This window comes from Anguilla anguilla, chromosome 18 (assembly GCF_013347855.1).
Source record: "Anguilla anguilla isolate fAngAng1 chromosome 18, fAngAng1.pri, whole genome shotgun sequence".
In the NCBI taxonomy this organism is placed as follows: Eukaryota; Metazoa; Chordata; class Actinopteri; order Anguilliformes; family Anguillidae; genus Anguilla; species Anguilla anguilla.
In genome coordinates this window covers 17,598,065-17,618,945 of record NC_049218.1, presented here as the reverse complement: position 1 = coordinate 17,618,945, position 20,881 = coordinate 17,598,065, and the positions used below count along the sequence as shown (strand labels likewise).

General features: G+C 49.8%; 1 protein-coding gene across 1 annotated transcript; it reads right to left on the bottom strand.

The window, feature by feature from the left end:
* Window positions 1-11,645: 11,645 nt before the first annotated feature.
* Window positions 11,646-20,679, bottom strand: pwwp2b (PWWP domain containing 2B). The gene is made up of 3 exons (XM_035400875.1): window positions 20,312-20,679; window positions 15,706-17,350; window positions 11,646-13,891 (listed from the first exon to the last, which is right to left on the bottom strand). The coding sequence occupies exons 1-2, from the start codon at window positions 20,506-20,508 to the stop codon at window positions 15,706-15,708; spliced, it is 1,842 nt and encodes a 613-aa protein (XP_035256766.1). The 5' UTR covers window positions 20,509-20,679; the 3' UTR covers window positions 11,646-13,891.
* Window positions 20,680-20,881: the final 202 nt, after the last annotated feature.

Sequence of the window (20,881 nt, the reverse complement as noted above, 5' to 3'; positions counted from 1 at the left end):
CTTGTAGGCTCTAAGTGGTGAATGATATACTCCCTGGCTGTTGAATTTTTAAGAAGGACAAATGGGCTTCTTCTCAACTAACAAACACTCCAGGGTAATCAACTTAGTTCAGTCAACATACACTGGGGCCCGGGTTCCATAGAACTGCCTCCGCCTCCCCTCAGGTATTTTAATTGTGCGTGCGTGAAAGAGCCCTTGGTAATTCAGTGTTGGGTGTAGTTAGACAGACAGCGACTCACCATCGGCCACAGCCCTTCCCTGGAGTTTCCGTCATTCTCCCCTACCTGAAACACACCTGTCACATACATGACTTTTTACCACGTCCATGTCCATTTACACTGCTTACACTTTACATAAAGCACTATACAAGAATACAGGCTTTAATGAACAGCACCTCACACTGCCAAACTACAAACTGACACTTTTCTGGTCTAGCCCATTAGCTGGACAGAGGTGTGTGTCCAGATGTGTTCTCATCTGCACCTGGCACCTAAGCTAGGCTTGGCTTACTTCATTTGGAATGTAGATTTGACTGCGGAAACACAAAACCAAAACCTCAGAACCACGTGAAACCAAGTAAATACTTTTGTTCCAGGTTTAGAAGAGGGTTCAACTACAGTGCACAGCATGGAAAATTCTAGATTCTTGGTGGGTAAATATTAGCACCTCCCTTACAACACGTTTCAATTCTGATTTCTCGCTCAAAACTACATGGGTAGCAACAGTATCCAGGGAGCACATTGCTCTGTGGCGCACACACTTGCATTCGGATTTAGCCGGGGAAAAAATCGATTCCGCGGGCGAATGGGAGTATTTCGAAAAGTGGGAATTGTTGTTTTTCAGAGAAGGCAGACAGACAGGCTTGTGCAGCTCTGTTTTTTAAGGATTGCTGTGTTGTGACAGCACAGCCATTTTGTGATGGCTTGGATTTTATCTGACATGCTGTGGTTTCACTACCCTTAGGCTGAGCCGGTTTTATTCACAGAAGGACGATTGTAACCGAGGTCAATTTAATCTCATTCTGACAGCATATGTGCACACACGAACGAACGCATTGCACGCACACACCACCATGAAAAATACACACTTTTCATCATATACAAATTGATTACAACTGTAATTCAGGCCTGGTTCTTCACATGTCCATCCTCACAAGCAAACATACGCACAAGCATGCACACATTCACGCTCACAGACGTGCTCGCAGTTCCCCACCTGCTCCACCATATCGGCCGGGCTCCTAGCCCAACACTGACGGGCAGAACTGACTGAACACAGCCCAAGTATGTTTGGTTGCTTGAATAGTTCCATAAAGCAGAACTCTGGGGTAAACAATTTAACCTACTAGATAAACATTTGTGAATTACATCGTTTTATTAAGTAAACAAAACAACTAAAAAAAAAAAAACAATTTCCTAAGCGCATTTTCAAAATATAAAAATCTGATGTGACTAATTTTATTTTTTTACAGTTTTCTTGAGTCTGGTGTAACAAATTTTTAATCAAACTGATACTAGTTTTTGTTTTTTGTTTCCATCGTTTAAAACCTTTTTTCCCAAATAACCTGTGGGGGGCAGTGTAATACATGAATCAGTTCCACAATAAATTTAGCTGCTGTACGCCCTTGCCTTGAATGTGAGCAGCGTAACCTAATAATCATTCTGCGTTCATTTTTTTTTAACCTAAATCACTTATTTTAGCTCTATAAATGTGCAAACTCTTGCAATGATTTCTGGGTATGATTCTGCTTGTGGACAGCGGAAGTCAAGGCTTACTGCTAGAAGAGGAATGAGGCGTACAGGGGCATGACTATGGATCATCAAGCCGTCACTCTTTACTCAGTGGGGGGGGGGGGTGAGTCACAAAGGACGGGGGGGGAGGGGGGTTGGAGCTACAGCCTGTAATTGTACAGGACACTGAATTCCAGCAAATTACTATCAGCTTTCTCCTAAACACACCCACCCACACATGCATGCAGCTCTCTCTCACACACTCACACAAAGATGTCTAGAATTTTGAGCTTCAGCAAAAACTTTCACACACGTGCACACACACACACACACACACATACACAGATGTGGGTTTCAGGAAGTGAATGGGCCTGGGAGGTCATTTTTGCAGAGGAGGAGAAAGCCTTGTGGCAGCAGAAAGCAGGAAGTGCTTCCATCACTGCCGAGTCAGATTCCTGACGGTATTTATGTTACACTCAGACAGCAGGAACGAGACGTGCGGTCTGGGCCGCACCCGGTGATTCATCGGAGATCTTCAGCCGAAACGCTCCGCTCTTCCTGTGCTCCTGCCCCATGACTCAGCCCTCCCCCCCCCCACAGAGCCAGCCCACCACACCGGACTACCCGAGTGGTGGCACATTCTCCATTAGTGCTTTCACGCTCACTATTACAAAGACACTGGGGGAAGCATGAGGCAGAATGGAGGGAAATTTAGAGAGAACTCTAAACTCATTCCCCTTGGCACTGTTATAAAACTAACTGCGCACCCTTTCGGTTTTAAAAGTGTTAGATGATGCCATACTCCTGCCTTAAATAAAAGGGTTATAAGTTTGACATCGACATCTTGCTCTTTCTTTTTTTGTGGGGATATTCTCAGTTTTTAAATCAGTGCATTAAAGCTACTATTTTTGTCAAAACATATTTGATATAAAAATATATGATACTCTTCTTGGAGACATGCAGGAGGGGAAGGCTGAAAAACAGCACTTTGCTGAAATTACTTCATTCCTCCGTCCCTCAATGGAGAAAAATGGAATAAAATTCCCAGACGTGAACGGTGCATTCTGGGATACAAACAGGCTGCGGAGGAGGACGTTACAGTGTATTTTTCTTCATTCGATGGACATAGATTTCCCTGCAGTGTCTGAAGAACAGGCACTGAGCTGTCCACTGGCCTGAGCGGAGACTTTGCAGCGGTGGAGGCAGCTTCCCATCACAGAAAACCCCAGGGAATTGTGGGTGAGAAGCGTAGCCTCTCTCTCCTGCTCCCGTCAGGGTCACGATGGGGGCCTGGTGGGAGCGCTGAGACAGTGGAGGAGGTTCACAACACTGCAGGTCTGCATGTAGCCAGAGCTAAAAAAAAAAAAGTGTGGGGCTGAGGCATGCAGTATTAATGATTACAGTGTAGTATACAGTTCTGGGAATTAGGCTTGCAACTTGCAAGATTGTAGGTTTAATTCCCAGGTGGGGCACTGCCATTGCACCTTCGAGCTTCAAGATACTCAACCCGAATTGCTTCAGTAAAATATTCAGCTGTATAAATGGATGGTATGCAAAAATGTAAGCTATGTTGCACTGGCTAAGGGAGTCAGCCAAATGTCTGAAATTTTACACCATGTGATTTTTATCATGTACATTTCCTTGGAGGAATTCCAGTCTACTCTCATTTTCCAAACCAAAAAAGTAAGTCCACCCAGGACTTGGACCTGCACAAGCGGCCTTGGTGCTGTTTACATGGAGTGCAGGATGGTAATGTTCTGCTAAACAGGTGTGTGACACGAGCGTGCAGCTCCCAGACCTGAAGGGCCGCAGGTCCCTGGGATAATCTGAAGCCAGTCCATTTTAGGGAGCAGGCTTACTGATGCAGTGTTTGAATGCGAATCGCCTGGAAACCAGAAGAAACAAACAGGAGTCTGTGCAGAGATAGGCTCAGTGCAGAGGGGAAACATGCACTCTGTGGAGTGTGGCCAAAAAACAGAATGCTAGTGAACTGTCAGTACTGAGGAAAGCAACAGTATACAGTCAGTACTGAGGAAAGCAGGCAGCCTGTCAATACTGAGGAAAGGAGCAGTGTCCTGTCAGTACTGAGGACAACAGCAGTGTACTGTCAGTACTGAGGTAAGCAGCAGTGTACTGTCAGTACTGAGGAAAGGAGCAGTGTACTGTCAGTACTGAGGAAACAGTGGTGTACTGTCATTACTAATGTAAGCAGAACAGACACAGTGCTAATGAAAGAACAGGATTAGCATCAGTGCTGATAAAGAGTAGCGTCAGTACTGTGTTGCAGGTCTGAGAGGAAGAGTGTGCTCGCACAGACCACTAAGATTTTGCGCTTGAGGCTCATATTCCACTCGCACTAACTTCTGCTGGCCCCTGGGAATCACAGCCAACAGTGACTTACAGTCTGTGGTCTGAACATAATGGCCTATGTTCAGAGTTAGTGCTAGCACAGTGAGTTAGCACTGCTTCAGACTCAATAAATACATCACTGAGTAATTCAACTTCATACAATACAGGAATGTAGAAATGATTAAAAGGTATACAGATTAAGCCTCTCAATTAGACCCGTGTCAGTAGCTTTTTAGAAACAGAGGCTGTGTTAGAGGTATCAGTCACATTTTTCTTCCAGGGGAGAGACAGAGAAGAGAGATTTCCTCCAGCTGAACCCTGTCTACCAAATAAGGATATGGAATGCAAGGGGGGGGGGGGGGGTATGGCAGTAGAGTGCAAACACACACACACACACACACGAAAGGCATACTCTATCACGCTGCCCTACAAACTAGCCTTCCAGACCCTATTGTAATAAGACTGAAATAGACGTTTGCTGCAGTGAATTTAAACCCTCTCTTGCACATGTGCGGCTTTTCTCGGACAGAGGCAGCGAAACAGGAGGTCAGTGAGTGTGAGTGAGTGTGAACGTGTGTGAGTGCATGTGCTTCTGTCCACCCTGCAGGTCCCTGGTGTGGCCATCTCAGGAGACCAGGCCCTGACTCATTAGCTCAGTCACCCCCGTCACCCAGCAGCAGCTGCTAATGAAACTACTCCTCAAATCCCATCAGGAGAGCCCCGTTTCCCCGTTCACAGTCAGGGCCTGCTGCTGGGACATGATGCTAATGGCCCCACATTATCTCAGCAACGTGGAAGCCTGGAAGAGGGCAGTGAGAGGGTTCGACTCTCAGAGCGTCAGCCAATCCTGCGGCAGCGAGGGCGTTACGGGAGAAACCGCTGCTTTTCTGACCAGACTCCCATACAAGACAGCGCTGTGCAGAGGCCGGGGTATTTACCTTAGAGAGACCTTCCGGACCTTTCCGGGGGTTTCACTTTCTTCACAAGTAGTGTTCAACGCGTATTTCATGGGAACACAGCTGACGGTTCCTGGTAAAGACCCCTCAATAACACTCCCAAGACACCCCCACAGCCAGGAGGCACTTATTTGAAAAATGTTGAAATATAACCTCCCCTTTACTCTGTGTGTGTGTGTGGGTGTGTGTGTGCACATGTGCTTGTGCATGAGCCTGATGTTGCAATCATACCAACTGAGAAATCCGCCCTTAAAAAAGAAGCCAACAAAAAGGCATCCATTCATTTAGCAGCTTGAACTGTACTGAACTTTGTGTTGGAACCGAAGCCAGGGAAAAGCTCCAGAGTGCAGCAGCAGTAGAGCTCTGACGCGGAGCTTTCCGCTCTGCAGCCAGTCTCGGGACCAGCTACCCATTCTCCCCGCATTCTCCACCGCAACCAATCGCCTCCGGCCACACGTCCCCAGTGCGCTGCCAGTCAGCCTCTCCCCGTGTCCTCCTGTGATAGGCCGTTTAATGTCCCGCAGGATTAGGGCAGTGCTATGCCCTCCTGTTGAGCAGCTATAGAAACGAAAAAGGCCTGCAAGAACCCAGCAACTCTCAGCGTCTATGGTGGAAACCCTCAGGCACAAACCAAGAACTCAGCAACTCTGGGGTCTGGATTTTGATGTGCATAGTATGTCTATGGTGATAGACTACACTATACACTCACACATATATATATATATATATATATATGTACATATGCATAGACTTGAGGGAAATCTAAAAGCTCTCATAACGTCTATGGTGTGGACCCTCATATAGCTGGAATTCTATCATCAAGACCAATGCTGTACACAAGCCTGCACATTATGCTCCAGCCAGTTTGGGAAAGAGGGCATTTCTAATAGCCTTCAGACATTCTGGCACTTTGACCAACATACAGAGGCCTAATCTGAAAGCGGCGACTGTTTTCTTAAAGCCAATCACACAGCAAGCCGTCACAGAACCATTTTGGGGAAAGGAATGCTTTTGAACACACTCCGAGAAAATTTGAGGAAATATTTAGACAGTCCACATCTGTTCTGCTCCGAGAGGGAAGCGTTTATCCCCGAATGTGCCGATCTCTGGGCCGCGAGAAGCAGAAGTCATTTGAGGAAAAGCGGCAGGAGGACCAGGCTCGGAAGCCGAATCGGGAAGCTACTCGACCCCAGAGCGCTGTTGGGGGGTCAGCAACCCGACCCCGAAGTGTGCCATTCCTGCAGAGTTCGGTTTCAAGCAAGGACCACCATCCTCCAAGACAGGGGGGAAGGGGGAGCGAGGGATGGAAATTGCATAACTGAAAATTTGATATTCTTAGTTACTGTATTTACTTTTTAAAGCAATTTCTGCAAGTAGACTCATGCACACAGACATTGGCATTAACTGTGGAGGAATACAATGCTCCAGAATTATACAGCGAAACACTCAGGCCCAAATCAAGGGTTAAGATATACTCTGCAGAACGAGTCAGAGCAGCAGGAGTTAAGACACTCTGCAGAATCAGTGAGAGCAGCAGGAAGGAGAATACAATCAATAAATCAGGATTGATTGCGCAAGGATTAGGGTGTGGAGCACGGAATGGAAGGTTGGCTTTGAGTGTGTGTGTGTGTGTGTGTGCATGTGTGTGAGTGCGAGAAGTCGCGTGAATGTGTGAGTGAAAAAGATGTGTGTGCGTCTGTGTGTGCCTGCGCGTATTTGTGTGTGTGTGTGTGTGTGTGTGTGTGAGTGAAAGAGAGAGCAATTGTGTGTGAATGTGGGAGTTTGCATATGCATGCGTGTATGTGTAAACCCCCCCGGAACCACCCAAACACCTAATGTTTCTCCCAAAACAACGCATCCCCCTCCCCCCAGGCCTGTGGGCCAGGAGGGCAGGCAAGTGGCAGATGTGAGATCAGAAGGCGATCAATGCAAAGCAGCAGGGCCCCTTTAAAGAGGCGCTAAACTCAGCCAACCCAAGCACATCAAACTATGAACTTTACCCACTACACCCGCCCCTGCCTGACTTTGATGCATTTAATGTTTGCAGAATCCGTCTGGATACACTAATGTTTAACCAGCCTTTGTTTTGGAGAACATGAGCATATCTCTTCCTATATAGTGCATGCGCACTCACACACGCCAACATGCAATCTGTTGAGTTTCCAGGTCTCCACGGAGACATTATTGAAGCTTGGTTAGGGGGAGGTGCAGCAAGAGGCCCTAACCCTGAAGATACAAACCCAGGCTGGAAGGGCCCATAGCTCCACGTGCTCATCACATTCGTTTTACAAAAGGATGACATCACACAGCGCTGTTCCTGACACATGAATAACCAGCACAAAAAAGGGCTCATAATTACAACTCCATTAAAGCATTATTTACTGATGAAGGAGAAAGTTTTCATAAACCCCAAAACAGGTAAAACTACAATCACTCTAACTGCAAATCTGATTTAAATCCGACTTGTCCGATCTGATTTAAAATGTGATTGGTTGACACCGGGAAGCATGCGATGGCTCCACCCATTTGGGGAATTCACATGAAGGCTGGTTTGATGGCACCGCTTTGAGCAGGCACAGCAGACTGGTGAGCAGGCAGCCAAAGGGCACCAGGCAGACGCACAGGGAGATGGGAAGCCCATTTAAAGTCAGGGGCGGAGGATCGATACCCAGCGCTGAGGCGCTTGTGCACAGCATGGCGTTGGGCTGGGAGTAAACGCACAGTAAACTCGCCACCGCAGCCATGGTCAATAACCCAATAACCCAACACAAAGGCCCCGACCAATCAAAACCCCGGGACGCAGAAAGAGGGGGAAGGCCCCCGAAATGCGCTCACCGAGGCCTGCCCCAAGCTCCGCCCACTCGATCTGCGGGGAGGCGCGCGGGGCGTCTGACCCTCGAGCCGCATACGCGTGTGAAATGTGCCCTGTGTGCGGTTTCATTAGCAGCTGCTGCTGGGTGACTGAACTAACGAGTCAGGGCCTGGTCTCCTGAGACGACCACACCGGGGACCTGCAGGGTGGACAGAAGCACACGCACTCACACACGTTCACACTCACTCACACTCACTGACCTCCTGTTTCGCTGCCTCTGTCCGAGAAAAGCCATACATGTGTGAGAGAGGGTTTAACAAACTTCTATTTCCGTCTCATTCCATTGTTTCTGTGCACCTTAAAGTGTGTGTAAAAGTTCCCTGCCCTCCTGTTGGTTTCCCCGAGCCTCTCCTCATTAAAGTTAATTACACCCTCAGCCTGGCCCTGACTGCACCTTTCAGAGAGTGCAGGTGAGCGTGCCCACGTGCAAGAAATCAGACAACTGCGAGCGCACACGCGCAGAGGATGTGTTCATGAACGCAGGTGCATGTATTTATGTGTGCGAGGTGTGTGTGTGTGTGTGTGTTTGTGTGTGTGTGTACAAACGGCGGTGTGTTTTTATATCAACAGCTGGGAGTGAGGGGCTCGGAGGGCTGGGATCCATTGATTTCCACCCAAGGACAGCGGAGTCAGGAGGCTGCTCTCAGGCCCGCGAGAGCCTAATTAGTCCCAGATTTAATTAGGCCTCGTTATGCCTCCGCGGTCTCCGAACAGATGGCTGGGGCCTGCTTTTAAAGAGGCACGAGGCATCCCACAATGCACAGCGCCGGGGGAGGGGGGAGATGAGGGCAGCGCGGGCGCCAGGCCGGCGGGATCTTTCACCCAGCTGCACACCAGCCCAATGCGCCGTAACCATGGAGACGTCACATCCTCCCCTCCGCTCGATGGCGCGAAGGTGACCTCACCGGCGCGGCTCCTCGGCCACACCCGACCGGTGAAGACCGCACCTGCGCCACGAAACCGCCAGCGTGCGGTGAAGCTACAGACCATCTTCAGATTTAAGAGGAGGCGAGCACCCCCCCCCCCCCCCAAAGGGAAATGAATACCTGCCTTCCCTGCTCTCGTCTGCCCGGGTTTGGGGGGCGGGGTTTTGGACAGGCGCAGTGGAGGGATGCCAGGCATGCCTTCAGCCAGATCAGCGCTGAGCTTCCTGCAGTCACACTGCACACACCCCCACAAAGCTGCCTTCCAGGGAAAAGAGATTACAGCGCTCTGCAAAAGCACTGTACGCACACACATACACACACACACACACACACACAACAGAAGCATGCACATACACACACACATGCACACACACACACACACACACACACACAACAGAAGCATGCACATACACACACACACACACACACACACACACACACACGCACACACACACATGCACACACACACACACAACAGAAGCATGCACATACACACACACACACACACACACACACGCACACACACACACACAACAGAAGCATGAACATACACATATACACACACACACGCACACGCATGCACACACACACACAACAGAAGCATGCACACACACACACACACACACACACACAGCAAAGCATACTGGCCACACCCATCCAAACTGGAGGCAGGCCACATATGCAGAACTCTCTCCACCACTATGTCCTGCACCTCCCAGCCCTACAGCCCACTTTGAGAGACTCAACCCAAATTAAAACGCATTAATCCCAGATGACTCAACTACAAATGCAGTCATTCATTCATAACCCAGGCAAGGAGGGCGATTACACAAGGAGAATATAAGAGATCCAAACTGGGACATTACAGGGCAACGCCCAGCCCAAGGTGTACTGCCGCATGCACTCGTTACCTCACCGCAGTGGTTCTCAAACTCGGTCCTGAGGCACCCCTGTCTATGCTGGTTTTGGTGTAATCACAATTGTAATCTCAGAATGTTAACATGATAATTTTTTTTAATGACATGTTTTTCATGATTAGAGGAATTACTCTCTTAAGCCACATTTTTGTCAGACATAGCTAAGCATACCATGAAGAATAAAGTCCCACGTTCTCATTGCACTTATTATCCTACATCGCAAACAATTACCTAAGTTCCAAGTGCCTAAATACACATTTTTTAAACTGATCAAATTAAAAACTGAGGTGAATGAATAGGCTCCCAAATAGGTTTCTGAACACATGTTTAAGTTCTCCAATATATTTCTCCTTAAACTTATTAACAGAATTCAGGTCCACATTATCACCAATTAGAAGCCTGCTGATTCAAGTCTTTAATTTGAGCAGTTAAACATTTTTTACTTCTTTTATTTGCAACATGCCACAATGTGAATGAGACTTTACTCTTCATGACATGCAAAGCTATTTCCGACATAATGTGGCTTAAGAGTGTAAATAATCCCTCTAAACATGAAAAGCACATAATGAACAAAAATGACCAGCTTTAAATTTTTTAATTCTGTGATTGCAACTGTGGTTGGCATGAAACCCAGCATACACAGGGAGGGCCCCAGGACCGAGGTTGAGGAACACAGCCTTATTGCCCACAAACTCCAAAGTCTGGCTGGCACTCAAACACTGGAAACCAGCTCTTGCAGCCCAGGAAAACCCCCTCACAGTGCTGCACACATGCATCAGTCAGGAAGAAGCAAGCACTCAGATACCATAACCTGTACAAGACCTGTCTAGGGCCAGAAAAATTAACAAATGTCTGCACTGATCACCGGGCCAATCAAATATGCCTAACATTCCCTGGACATAGTCCATGCCCCCACCCAACGCCTGCAATCCTGTTCAAATAAAGATACTGATACACCAAACCATCAACGCCTATAAACCACGCCTGCCAAAAAAGAACAGCGGAACATTCCGGCGCCGTGTATTAGAGCAAACAACGCGCTCGATCACCACCCCTAAACGTTCTTCAGGGAGGAGTCACTACGCTGATCTTCTTACATAGGTGCGTTCAAAAAAAACACTAATCCTTCTCAGACTCCATGATACTGCTGCCAACAGCCTTTGCAGGCCTTGTGCAGCGTGCGCTGAGCCGGCGAAGCTAGAAGGCCAGCTCAGTCACGCGACAGGGCCAAAGGGCTTCAGGGACGGGCTCCGTCAGGCCGCGGCGGTGGAGCCGCGTGTTAGAGGCGGAGAGGTGGAGGACCGCGGCTCATAAACACCGCGGCTTACTGAGCGCGCTGAACACCGGCCCAAGTGAAGCGCACACAGCCACCGGGGACGGACGCTGTAATCGAAGGACTTTCCCCGGTAATTCCGGGTAATTCCACTTTAATCAGGTTGCCGTGGGCAGCCATGAGTCCCTTGAAGGAGACGAGACAGAGAGGAGGAGAAGAGGGAAGGGTCAGGGAGGCGAGAGAAGGGGAAGCATTTCAGTTAGGGGTTTGAATATGGGATAAAGACATTTCACTGCAGCGGACCACCAACCAAAGCACAGAGAGAACATCCACACCCCAACACAGCCCACCTCACAAACTCCAAGCGTACCGCATTTTCAAGGTGTTTGCCTCCATTGATTGAATGTCAATATAGGAAGGCTTGAAATCTTGGGTTTGGGTTGAGCATACCAGATTGCACATGACAAGGTTCACTTTCAGACTCAGAGAAAGTAAGCATTTGAGAAGCAACGGCAACAAAAACAACCACTAAAACAGATCTGAGCCTGTGAGGATGATCCACAGTAGGCAAAAACCATTCAGACAGCAGTTAGGTCAAAGAAAGGAAATGGCTCAGACTAGGTTGGGAGTATTGCTTGTATGTTTTATTGTATGTACAGTAAATAAAAAAAAGCCTACTGATTTCATCAGTGCAAACCACGGCAGGCTGCAATGTTGCTAACACAAGCAAATCACCTGAAGTCTGCAAAGCCCTCTGCACAACCAGCAGGGGGAGCTAGTGAGGGACCTAGTGTGTGAGACCACCAGCGCGGGAGACCCAATGGTGTTACACTGCTGGGCAGAAACGGTTAGGAGGAGGAGGGGAAGCAGGACGGTGGAGGCCCATGCAGTTTAGCACTCTTCAAATACCCACTTCAAATTCACCCCCCTCCACTTCCTGTTCAGACCTCTCCAGCTGTAGCCCTTTCTCCTCCAGAGCAAGCTTTCCCAGCCTCTGAATGTGTGCCCTCCCAAACAGAGCCTTTCATTAGGCACTGAGGCTTCACAGAGCCGTTAGCCTTCTAATCAGGGCTCCACACCACCACTACTCTCCGCTCCCAGGACCTTGGGAAAGGGCTACAATGGTGGACCAGTGCCCTGATGCAAACATTCAAGTCAAAGCATCTCTAACGACTTAAATTCAGTTCATTTGCGTTCTGTTAAACTACCTGGAACTCCACATTCAAAGTCGGCTCAATTGACAAATATTAATTAGCGGTTCAATTGAGCGCTTCCAAGGCCAGATAGAGCAGAGTATGGGAGGCGGTTGACGAACATAAACAAACAGCGAAGACATCTTTACCTGAAAACTAAACCAGCTCAGAAACACCTCAGACAGAATCTTCCAATAGGCCAGCCAAACTGCATGACTGCAAAGCATATAAATGCGCACACAAACTGCAGGTCCTCATAACCAGGGCTGGGAACCGCTCCTCTGGAGTCGTGAAAGGTCAATACTTCTCACAGTCAAATCTTTGGGCACCACTCCTATTCTGACCTCTGACCTCTGCCCCCTCCCCCCTCCCCTCCCCTCCCCTCCCCAGCCCTGCCCAGAACACACCAGTACCAGAGTTCACAGTATTCTGACAACAAGTCATTTAAAGCTTTAATCAGGATGGGATGCATAGGACAGAACATTTTGATTTCTCCAGTGGAATTCGGTGGAAAAAAAATGCACAGTACAGTTCAGGTAAGTTTACGGATACAGTGTAGACAATTGCCCTCGAAAAGTGTGTTTTTTTTCCTTCCAGCTTCCAAACAAGTTTGCTTCCAAAAAACAAAAAAACAAAAACGAAATTAAAAAAAAAATCAACTGCATTCCATCTAACGTTGTCGTCTGCGCGTCAGTACTGTAACTCCAGTTAGTGTTCGTGACACAGAAACTCATAGTTGGTTTGCAGCAGGCCACTACGGTAGAGATAAAGTGCTTTCTTTTCATGAAACATTAAATAAGTAAAGTGAAGCGGGATGGGGCTGGGTCCACCTCTCACCGGCCGAGGACGTGTTCCTAACAGGCTGGGGGAAAGTCAGAGGGTGGGGGAGGGTAGTAATACTTCTGCGTTCCTCAGGGGGGGGGGGAAACCAGCACAGAGACACAGCTGTCTGACAGAGCAGCAAGTCTGATAGAGAAATACTGCATATTATAAGACCTACAGCGTCATCTGAGAAAACGACAGCCGCTTCACATCGTGTTCATATCTGAAGAGTGAAAACCGTATCATAAGACTTCTCATTAGTAATATATAGATATCTATATATAATATATGCATTTATATGCTTTAAAAGGAGGATGGCACAAGGATCGAACCTGACTTCCTGGGTACGACGGCTCAGTTCGCTCATTGGTGGAGGCAAACAGTCACATGGCCACGAGGGACAGTCGCTCATTGGTGGAGGCCGGCAGTCACAAATACAAGGGGCAGAGGATCGACCGGGAAAACAGCAGCAGTGAGAAGGTCTTAGATTGTAAAAAGATCCACTAAAGTGTTGTAGGTAATAAATACATTCGGCCGTTGTAGTGTCGCTATTCACTCTATTAAAATATAGGAAATGGAGAGGAAAAAAAAAAACAGGAATTGTTCAGAGTCGTTCCAGGAGGGATCGCTTTTGGGGAGCCCTCCCTAAGCGGGTCGCTGCTCCACCTGTGGGCCCCCACCCCCCGGTTCTCCCTGCATCAGTGGTGGGGTGGGAGGGGGCTGAGGCGCCAAATCCTCTTCCTCGGTGTCACCATGGCAACGACAGGTGCTCTCTCTCTCTCTCTCTCCCCGGGGAGGTACGTGTGTTCGGGGATCGCTGTGGAAGATGACTGTGTACTCACAACTTCTGTCTCTTCGGGGGGGAGGAGGAAGGGAGGGAGGGAGGGAGGGAGAAAAGGAAGGAAGGAAAGGAAAAATAAAAACAAAGGATTAATGAGGAAACGCGGGAGTCGTCGTCTTCTTCCTCCGACAGGCCCAGACGGAAAACAGGCGTGCTGCAACAACGCTGGCACAAACAACAGTACAAACCCGTCCCCTCCAAACGCGTAGGAAAAAAGCCCTCGTGCCATGCGGCAGCCAGCAGTGAGCTGCCATTTGCATCAGACCGCAAGGCTGCACGTGCGCGCGGGGGGGGGGGGGGGGGGGGCAGGGGCTGCGACTGCATAACCGCCATCACACACGCCTGACGCAACGGCAGGACCGGGGCTCCAGTCTTAAACTGCATGTGGGAGGGCCGGTTCAGGCACCCGCTCAGGCACCCGTTCAGCCCAGGCCTGAGGGCCTGCCCGGGGCTGCACATCCGCTTCAGGAGCGTGAGAGCGCAGCTTGCAGACGGAGGACTCTGTCCCAGCACGCGGGGCTAACGCTAACACCGCAAAACGGCACGGCGGCGGGCTTCAGGGGGAACTCGCGTGGTCAGTCGCCATTTTGCCCGGGAAGGCAACCGCATAGCTCCTGCTCTCAGAGGAGACAGAAATAGCGCTGACCGCCCTATGACCTCATAACAGAGCGTATATATAGCAGCGTACGCCCATTTCCACATATTTACCAACGCTCCACATTCGCGCGTTTAAGAGCTTGCCATTTTTTGGGAGCATGTACAACATGTCCTACAATTAGATGTTCAAATTCACCATGGAACCGCAGCGTAATTCCCAAAAGTGCATCGTGGGATAGCACAGTGGGCGGGACCACGCGTACGCCTCAGAGCCCATCGCCCCGGCGTTCACGCGTCAGTGCTGAAACAACGCAGCCCGCGTCCCGCAGGGCCGGACTCACTGACGTGACCTTTCCTGGGGCGTTCTCCGCACGCACGCTCATCACAGGACACGCCCGCTCTCCGTGGAGCAGGAGCATCTGACGGCTGACCTTCAGGCTAACGATGGCCTAGCGTGCACGCGCACAAGCTCTGAGCTTAATAAACACAGCTTCTCTGGGGTGCGTGTGCAGACGCTTATCTGTGAGTCAGCTACCTGTTATGCTACAAGATTTTAATTTCTCCCTCCCTCCGGGATAAACCGGAAACCTGAAACAACGAATAGCAACGGATGGATAAACTAACAGCACACAAACCTTATGAAAACACAGGTGCTTCAACAGTAAAATACTCCACAGAGAAGCGCAGGTGAGAAAAGGATAAAGCAAATGCTAACCCGTGAATCCGCAGGACGCGGCAGCAAACGGAGCCAAGCTAAACAGCCTGAATGCAAAGGCATGGCCCGGGGGGGGGGGGGGGGGCCCGATGCAAACCAGGGTGGGGCACACTTAATCTGCGGCACATTTGCATTGGCTCACGGTCTCGCAGCGTCAGACAGGGCACACGTTAGCAGCAATGCTAAATCCAATTAGCCGCTCAATCACCCTGAACGGCGCGTTAGGGCCGCAGGCGTTAAGGGCAGCCGTTAACGCGGAGGTGAGGCGTCACTCTCAGAGGGGGGTAAACGCTCACTGCCTCTCAGTCAGATAAGGTTAAGGCCAACTTATTCACCTTTGTCTCAAAGTCAGATAAGGTTAAGGCCAACTTACTCACCTTTGTCTCAAAGTCAGATATGACAAAGACTCATTCGCTCACCTACCGCTCACAGTCAAATATGTAAAAGACTCAGCCGTGAGTCACAGTGAGGGGAGATAAAAACGAGGCGGGAGAGGAGCCGGGTAAAGACTCACCTACGTCTCGCAGTGAGAGAGGAGCGTGGTGATCTCGGGGCTCATGTGCCCCACCGCCTTGGCGGCCTCCACGATGGCCCGGCGGTACATCCCTTTCTTCTTGCGGTTGAAGCGCGAGCGGAAAAAGTCCCGGAAGGGCGAGAGTTTGGAGGCGGAGAGCTGGGAGGTGGTGGGCGAGCCGAACCAGGACACGGTGGCCTCGGGCCAGGCCTCGGCCCCCCGCGGCTCGCCCTTCCGGCAGGCCAGGCTGAGGACCCGCGCCGGCCACCACGGGAAGCCGTGGATCTTCCCCCACACCACGTCGCCCACGGCGACCGCGTGGCCCTCCTCCGTCACGCACTTGGTCATGCTGCGCGTGTGCAGGCGCACGGTCAGGGGCGGCACCGTCTTGCCCGCGTCCCGCGAGGAAGAGGAGGAGGAGGACACGGACAGGTCGTCGCCGGGCGCCAGGTCGCAGAGCTCGGGCGAGGTGCCGTCCGAGCTGAAGGACTTGGACTCGTCCAGGCTGTCGCTGCTGCACACCGACAGGCTGGACGAGTCCGCCTTGCGCTTGCGGAAGTTGATGAGGAGGGTGAGGTCGCCGTGGCGATCGCCCTCCTCCCCGGAGCTCCCGGACGACTGCTCCAGGGAGCTCTTCTCCGCCGAGTCCTCCGAGTGGCCCGGCAGCTGCGGGCCCGGCCCCCGCGGGCTCCGCCTCCTGGCCCCGCCCACCAGCTCCGCCTCGTACACCGACAGGCTGTCCTCCCCGGCCCCCCGCGGCTTCAGTCGGATTTTCGGGGACGGGATGTCCTGGGCGGGCTGCGGCGGCCTCGGCAGCTTGAGTTTGGGGATGGAGACGGCGGGGCAGAGCGCGGGAGCGTCCGGGGCGGGCGTCGGCTCCTCCTGCGGGGCCTCCCCCAGCGCGTCCTGGGCCTGCTGTTTGGGGCAGAAGGGTTTGACAGAGCCGTGCACCCGGGAGGGGATCTTCATCACCTCCCCCTTGCCCTGCGGTGTGCTGTAGGAGATCTTGATGACGGGGCTGTGGGGGACCACCTCCCCCGGGAACTTGTCCCTTTTGCACCTCTTGGCGTCGTACACCCCGGGCTCGTCCCGCCTCTTGCCCTCCTTGCCGTCGCCGTCCTCCTTCTTGGCGGCCTTGGGCCCGCCTGGCCCGTCCTTGCTGTCCTCGTCGCTGTTCAGGGTGTTCTTGCACTTCTCGCACAGTACCTGCCGGGGGCGGAGCCTGATGGTGCTCATGGTCATGCGGCCGGGCTCCCGGCTCCGCCTCTTCTTGCGCTTGATTGGCCGGGGAGGGGGCTGCGGCACCCACTGGCCGTAGCTGTGCCGTACCCACAGGGGCTGGGGGAAGGGGGCTCCTTCAAAATACGGGGGGTAAGGAGCTTGCCCAGCAGGCACTGGGGTGGGTACAGGTGCGGGTATGGGTGCAGGTGAAGGTGCGGGTGTGGGGGTGGGGGTGGGGGCAGGGGCAGGGGCAGGGGCAAAAGCCGGAGTCTTCTCTGGAAGGGCATTTTCGTCCCTCGGTCTGGGCTCTGTCTGACTGGAAGGCTCGGCGCAGGGCTGGAGGGGTGGAACGTCAGTGCAGGGCCTCAGTGCTGGGGACTCCTCTTGCTTTGTCACCACATCTGGCAGGCAAAACAGCCCTGTCCTGCAGCAAGAACAGAGGGGATTAGGGCCCAGACATGTGGACAACCCAGACAGAGTCAGGGACAGAGATTACATCATTCACTGAGACTTACTTTTCAATACCCAAGTCAAAATAAGATTTTGATTGGCGGGGGAGAAAGCGGACGATTCTAATTCTTAAAGAAAGTGGCGAAACAAAATGAACTTGAGATTAGGCAGAAGCTTGGTTCCCTTAATTACCAAATTAACCCTTTGTGTTATGGGCAACACTTCTCAGCCCTCACACTGACCAACACCACGGTTAAGGTAAAACACACAGTACAACAGCTTCGCTGGTCACGCAGACTTTAACGCAAACTCCAGCCCCGGTCGGTTCCTAGAAACCCGCGCGAGCGGGAGTCCCTCTCGCAGGCGCGCTCAGTCTTGCCGGAGCTGCACTTGTTGAGCAGGTTTTGCGCCCGTGTGCAGACCCACGGTAAACACCGCCGGCTCCCATTGTCTCTGCCTTTGTTTGAATTCCGATCTTCACACGGCCTACAGCCCACAGCTGGCCCTGAGCACACAGGAAAGAGCTGCTTGATACCGAGTTCAGCTGCTGCCCCGGGTTCTGTGTAATACGGGGGGGGAGGGGGGCTGAGTTGGGTGGACGCCAAGGGTGACCTAACTCAATGTTCACACTATCAAACTATTTTTGCAACAGCCTTGTAACCCTTGAATAAAGAGAGAAGTGAAACATGCGTACAGTGTGCGCTGAAAAGGAAGGGGCCTCTTTGTGTTTCCTGCCCCAAAACTGCCAATTTTGGAGCTGCTGAGTCAAAAATGCTAATTATGTGATTCAGCTTGACATTTCAAAAACAAATATGCTACAGAAATAATTATTTAATAAAATGAAATATATATATAAAAAACATATACAGGCTCTGAATATGGCCAGACATCCTGGCTTCTCAACATGACACATCACCTGAATATTGCGCATTTTAATAGGGAGAGGGTGGGGGTGGGGGCTGGGGTTCCTTTTGTCCTAGCACTGCCGGAACAGCACTGTGTTTGCGGTGGCCTATTAAAAACACACGCGCACACACACACTACACTTTCTTTATAAGCTACAGGCTCGGCACACTTCGAGCTGCAGTGAAACTGATATTAGGAAACTTTCAAAGGTGACTGTGGCCACTTCTGAAACACGAGTCTGTTGTGTCAACCTTCACAAAGAGCTAAAGGGTGCGGAGTCCCACTCCATCTTTCTGAACAAAAACAATCCCAGAATTCACTAGTAGTGCCAGAGTACCCAGATGCCATACATAGCTGTATATTTAAATACATATTATTCAAAGCCACAGTGGATTTTTATGAGGAGATTAATTTAAATGACAAGGGAAAGCTCAAGATTCTGAAAATACCTCTATTCGCTTTCTTGATTCACTCTTCTTTATAAAAAACCTGAAGCATTTTCTTTTTTTCTAGTTACTTCTTTTTTGTTTTTTAACGTGCTTGTAAAATATCCCAAGGCCTCGCTACAGCAACAAAAATCTACCCAGGTGTCCAGTGCAAGTTCTACAAATGAGAATTTCTGCTGGACAAATAAACGCTGCATTAATAGCATCACTGCTGCCCATCGGCCTGTGCTGGCCTAAGTTTTAAAGAAAAAGATCATAAACACACAGATAACGCAACAGAAACCGAACAGAAGCGCAAAAACTTCCAAAAAGGACAAAAGAAAACAGCAGGGCTTGAATGCAGACACTCAATGCAGGAGAAGTTAACAAAGAAAATTTTGTCTGTGAAAGGTAGAACAGCCATTAGCCAGCTGAAAAATTATATGACAGGAACCACTGGTCTTTATGTGCTGCTTGGAATGTTTGTGCACATTCACAAAAAAATGGTTGGTATGATTATGTAGCTGCAGGGTTCTATAAATACACCAAGGTTTTAAGAGATAGGGTTCTATCAATTCAACAAGGGGAGCCCATGTGACTACAAGGCCCCAGTCGGACTGCACTGTGTGATGCCTCATCCCCCCCCTTTTAATAAAAGAGAGAAAAAGACAACCCTACCTATCCACCTTTCATTTGATTTCCAAACTACACAGCACAGTACAGAATATGTATTCAATCAGTCATCAGAGACCCCACACATCAGCCAGTGAACAGAGAGGAGTAACTCTGTAACATTACTGACATTTCACAATTAATGAGCAGTGATATGCTCCATAGCAGCATTTAAATGGTGCTTTCCCGGGACTGGTCTAGATGCATTTTACCAGTCATGATAAATGTTTGTTTTTTTTTCTGAGAGAAGTAGGGTGTTCTGCAAACTGGCACATGGACACAAGCATAGACAGACACTGCAAATGCTCAGTAATCATGTAAAACTCCCTTAATTTTATTTAGTTTTAGTTATGAGAGTAACCATAACACGTGCATGCTTCCTTTGGCAGAATCTATTGACAAAACAAAAGAATTCAAATATCTTGCTACAACAATGAAAAAATTGTTCCACCCATACCTAGCTAGCAGACCAGCTGTGGGCAAATTTGTAAATTGTTTTCTACAATAAAACACTGTTGTAAATTGTTTTCCTTTTATATTAATTTAGACTGTGCCAAAAATGGCACCATCTTAATGTGTCCAGCTAGCAATCTACCTAGCAGCAATGGATAATTAGCAAGCTAGCTTCCCAGCTATTTAGCTAGCCAGCTTGCTAAATAGCCAAGATAGATAGCTTGTCAAATGTATGCCGTCGTTTAAACAGTTGCATATAAAATATATTCTAAATTACCCGTATACGAGTGTTAAAATGCAAATTATCGAGAATGAGATGATTCTGACTGCAATACATATTAAATAGTTTTTATCTGAAAAGCGCAGTGTGTAATTAAGGCCTAGTCATGAGTTCTCTCCGCGCTCCTTTGTATGCGTGCAGGCCTGTGCATTTTATTAAAATAAATACCTCCTAAAACTCGCCTTAAATAGAAACTCACTTTTTGTTGGAATCGAGCAATATTCCCGTGTAGCTCCTTTCTCGGTAGCTGAGGGTCACCACTAGCGTGTCGTTAACTATTTGATCGATGATCACCGGGATCCTGGAGCCGGCCCGCAGCTCCTCCGCCGCAGCCTCCATATTTTCCTGGATGAGGTGTCCCGGTTGGCGCTGCTCGATCCCGGCCGCGAGAGCCATGATCGCCTCGGCCTCAGATCCTTCTCCCTTCTCCTTTGGAGCACGGGAGGCTACACCAGGGCACAGAATGACGCCATCACCTCCACCGAGGCAATTACAACAGCCCTGCCAGTAGTGACATCACAAAGAAAGAGGAGAGCAATCCTTCAGCACTGCTTTTCCAAATCAACTCAAAAGCTTGATGGTCTTCAGTTATTTGAAGGAAATTGCATTCATTACATCCATTTCGATCGTTTTTGTTGGCAAATACCGTTTCCCGTGTGATTGACAGATTGATAGTTTACCTTATTCTAAATGATTAATTACCATACATGACCTTTATTTCAGGTGAACGATTTGGAACTGGTAACGTAGGTCAGGCTTCGAATATAGC

Excerpts from the sequence above, each read along its gene's own strand:
- pwwp2b (XM_035400875.1), bottom strand. The coding sequence starts at position 20,508 with ATGGCTCTCGCGGCCGGGATCGAGCAGCGCCAACCGGGACACCTCATC. Across the intron at positions 17,351-20,311 it reads TTGCTCGATTCCAACAAAAA|GACAGGGCTGTTTTGCCTGC; the intron begins GTGAGTTTCTAT and ends TTCTTGCTGCAG.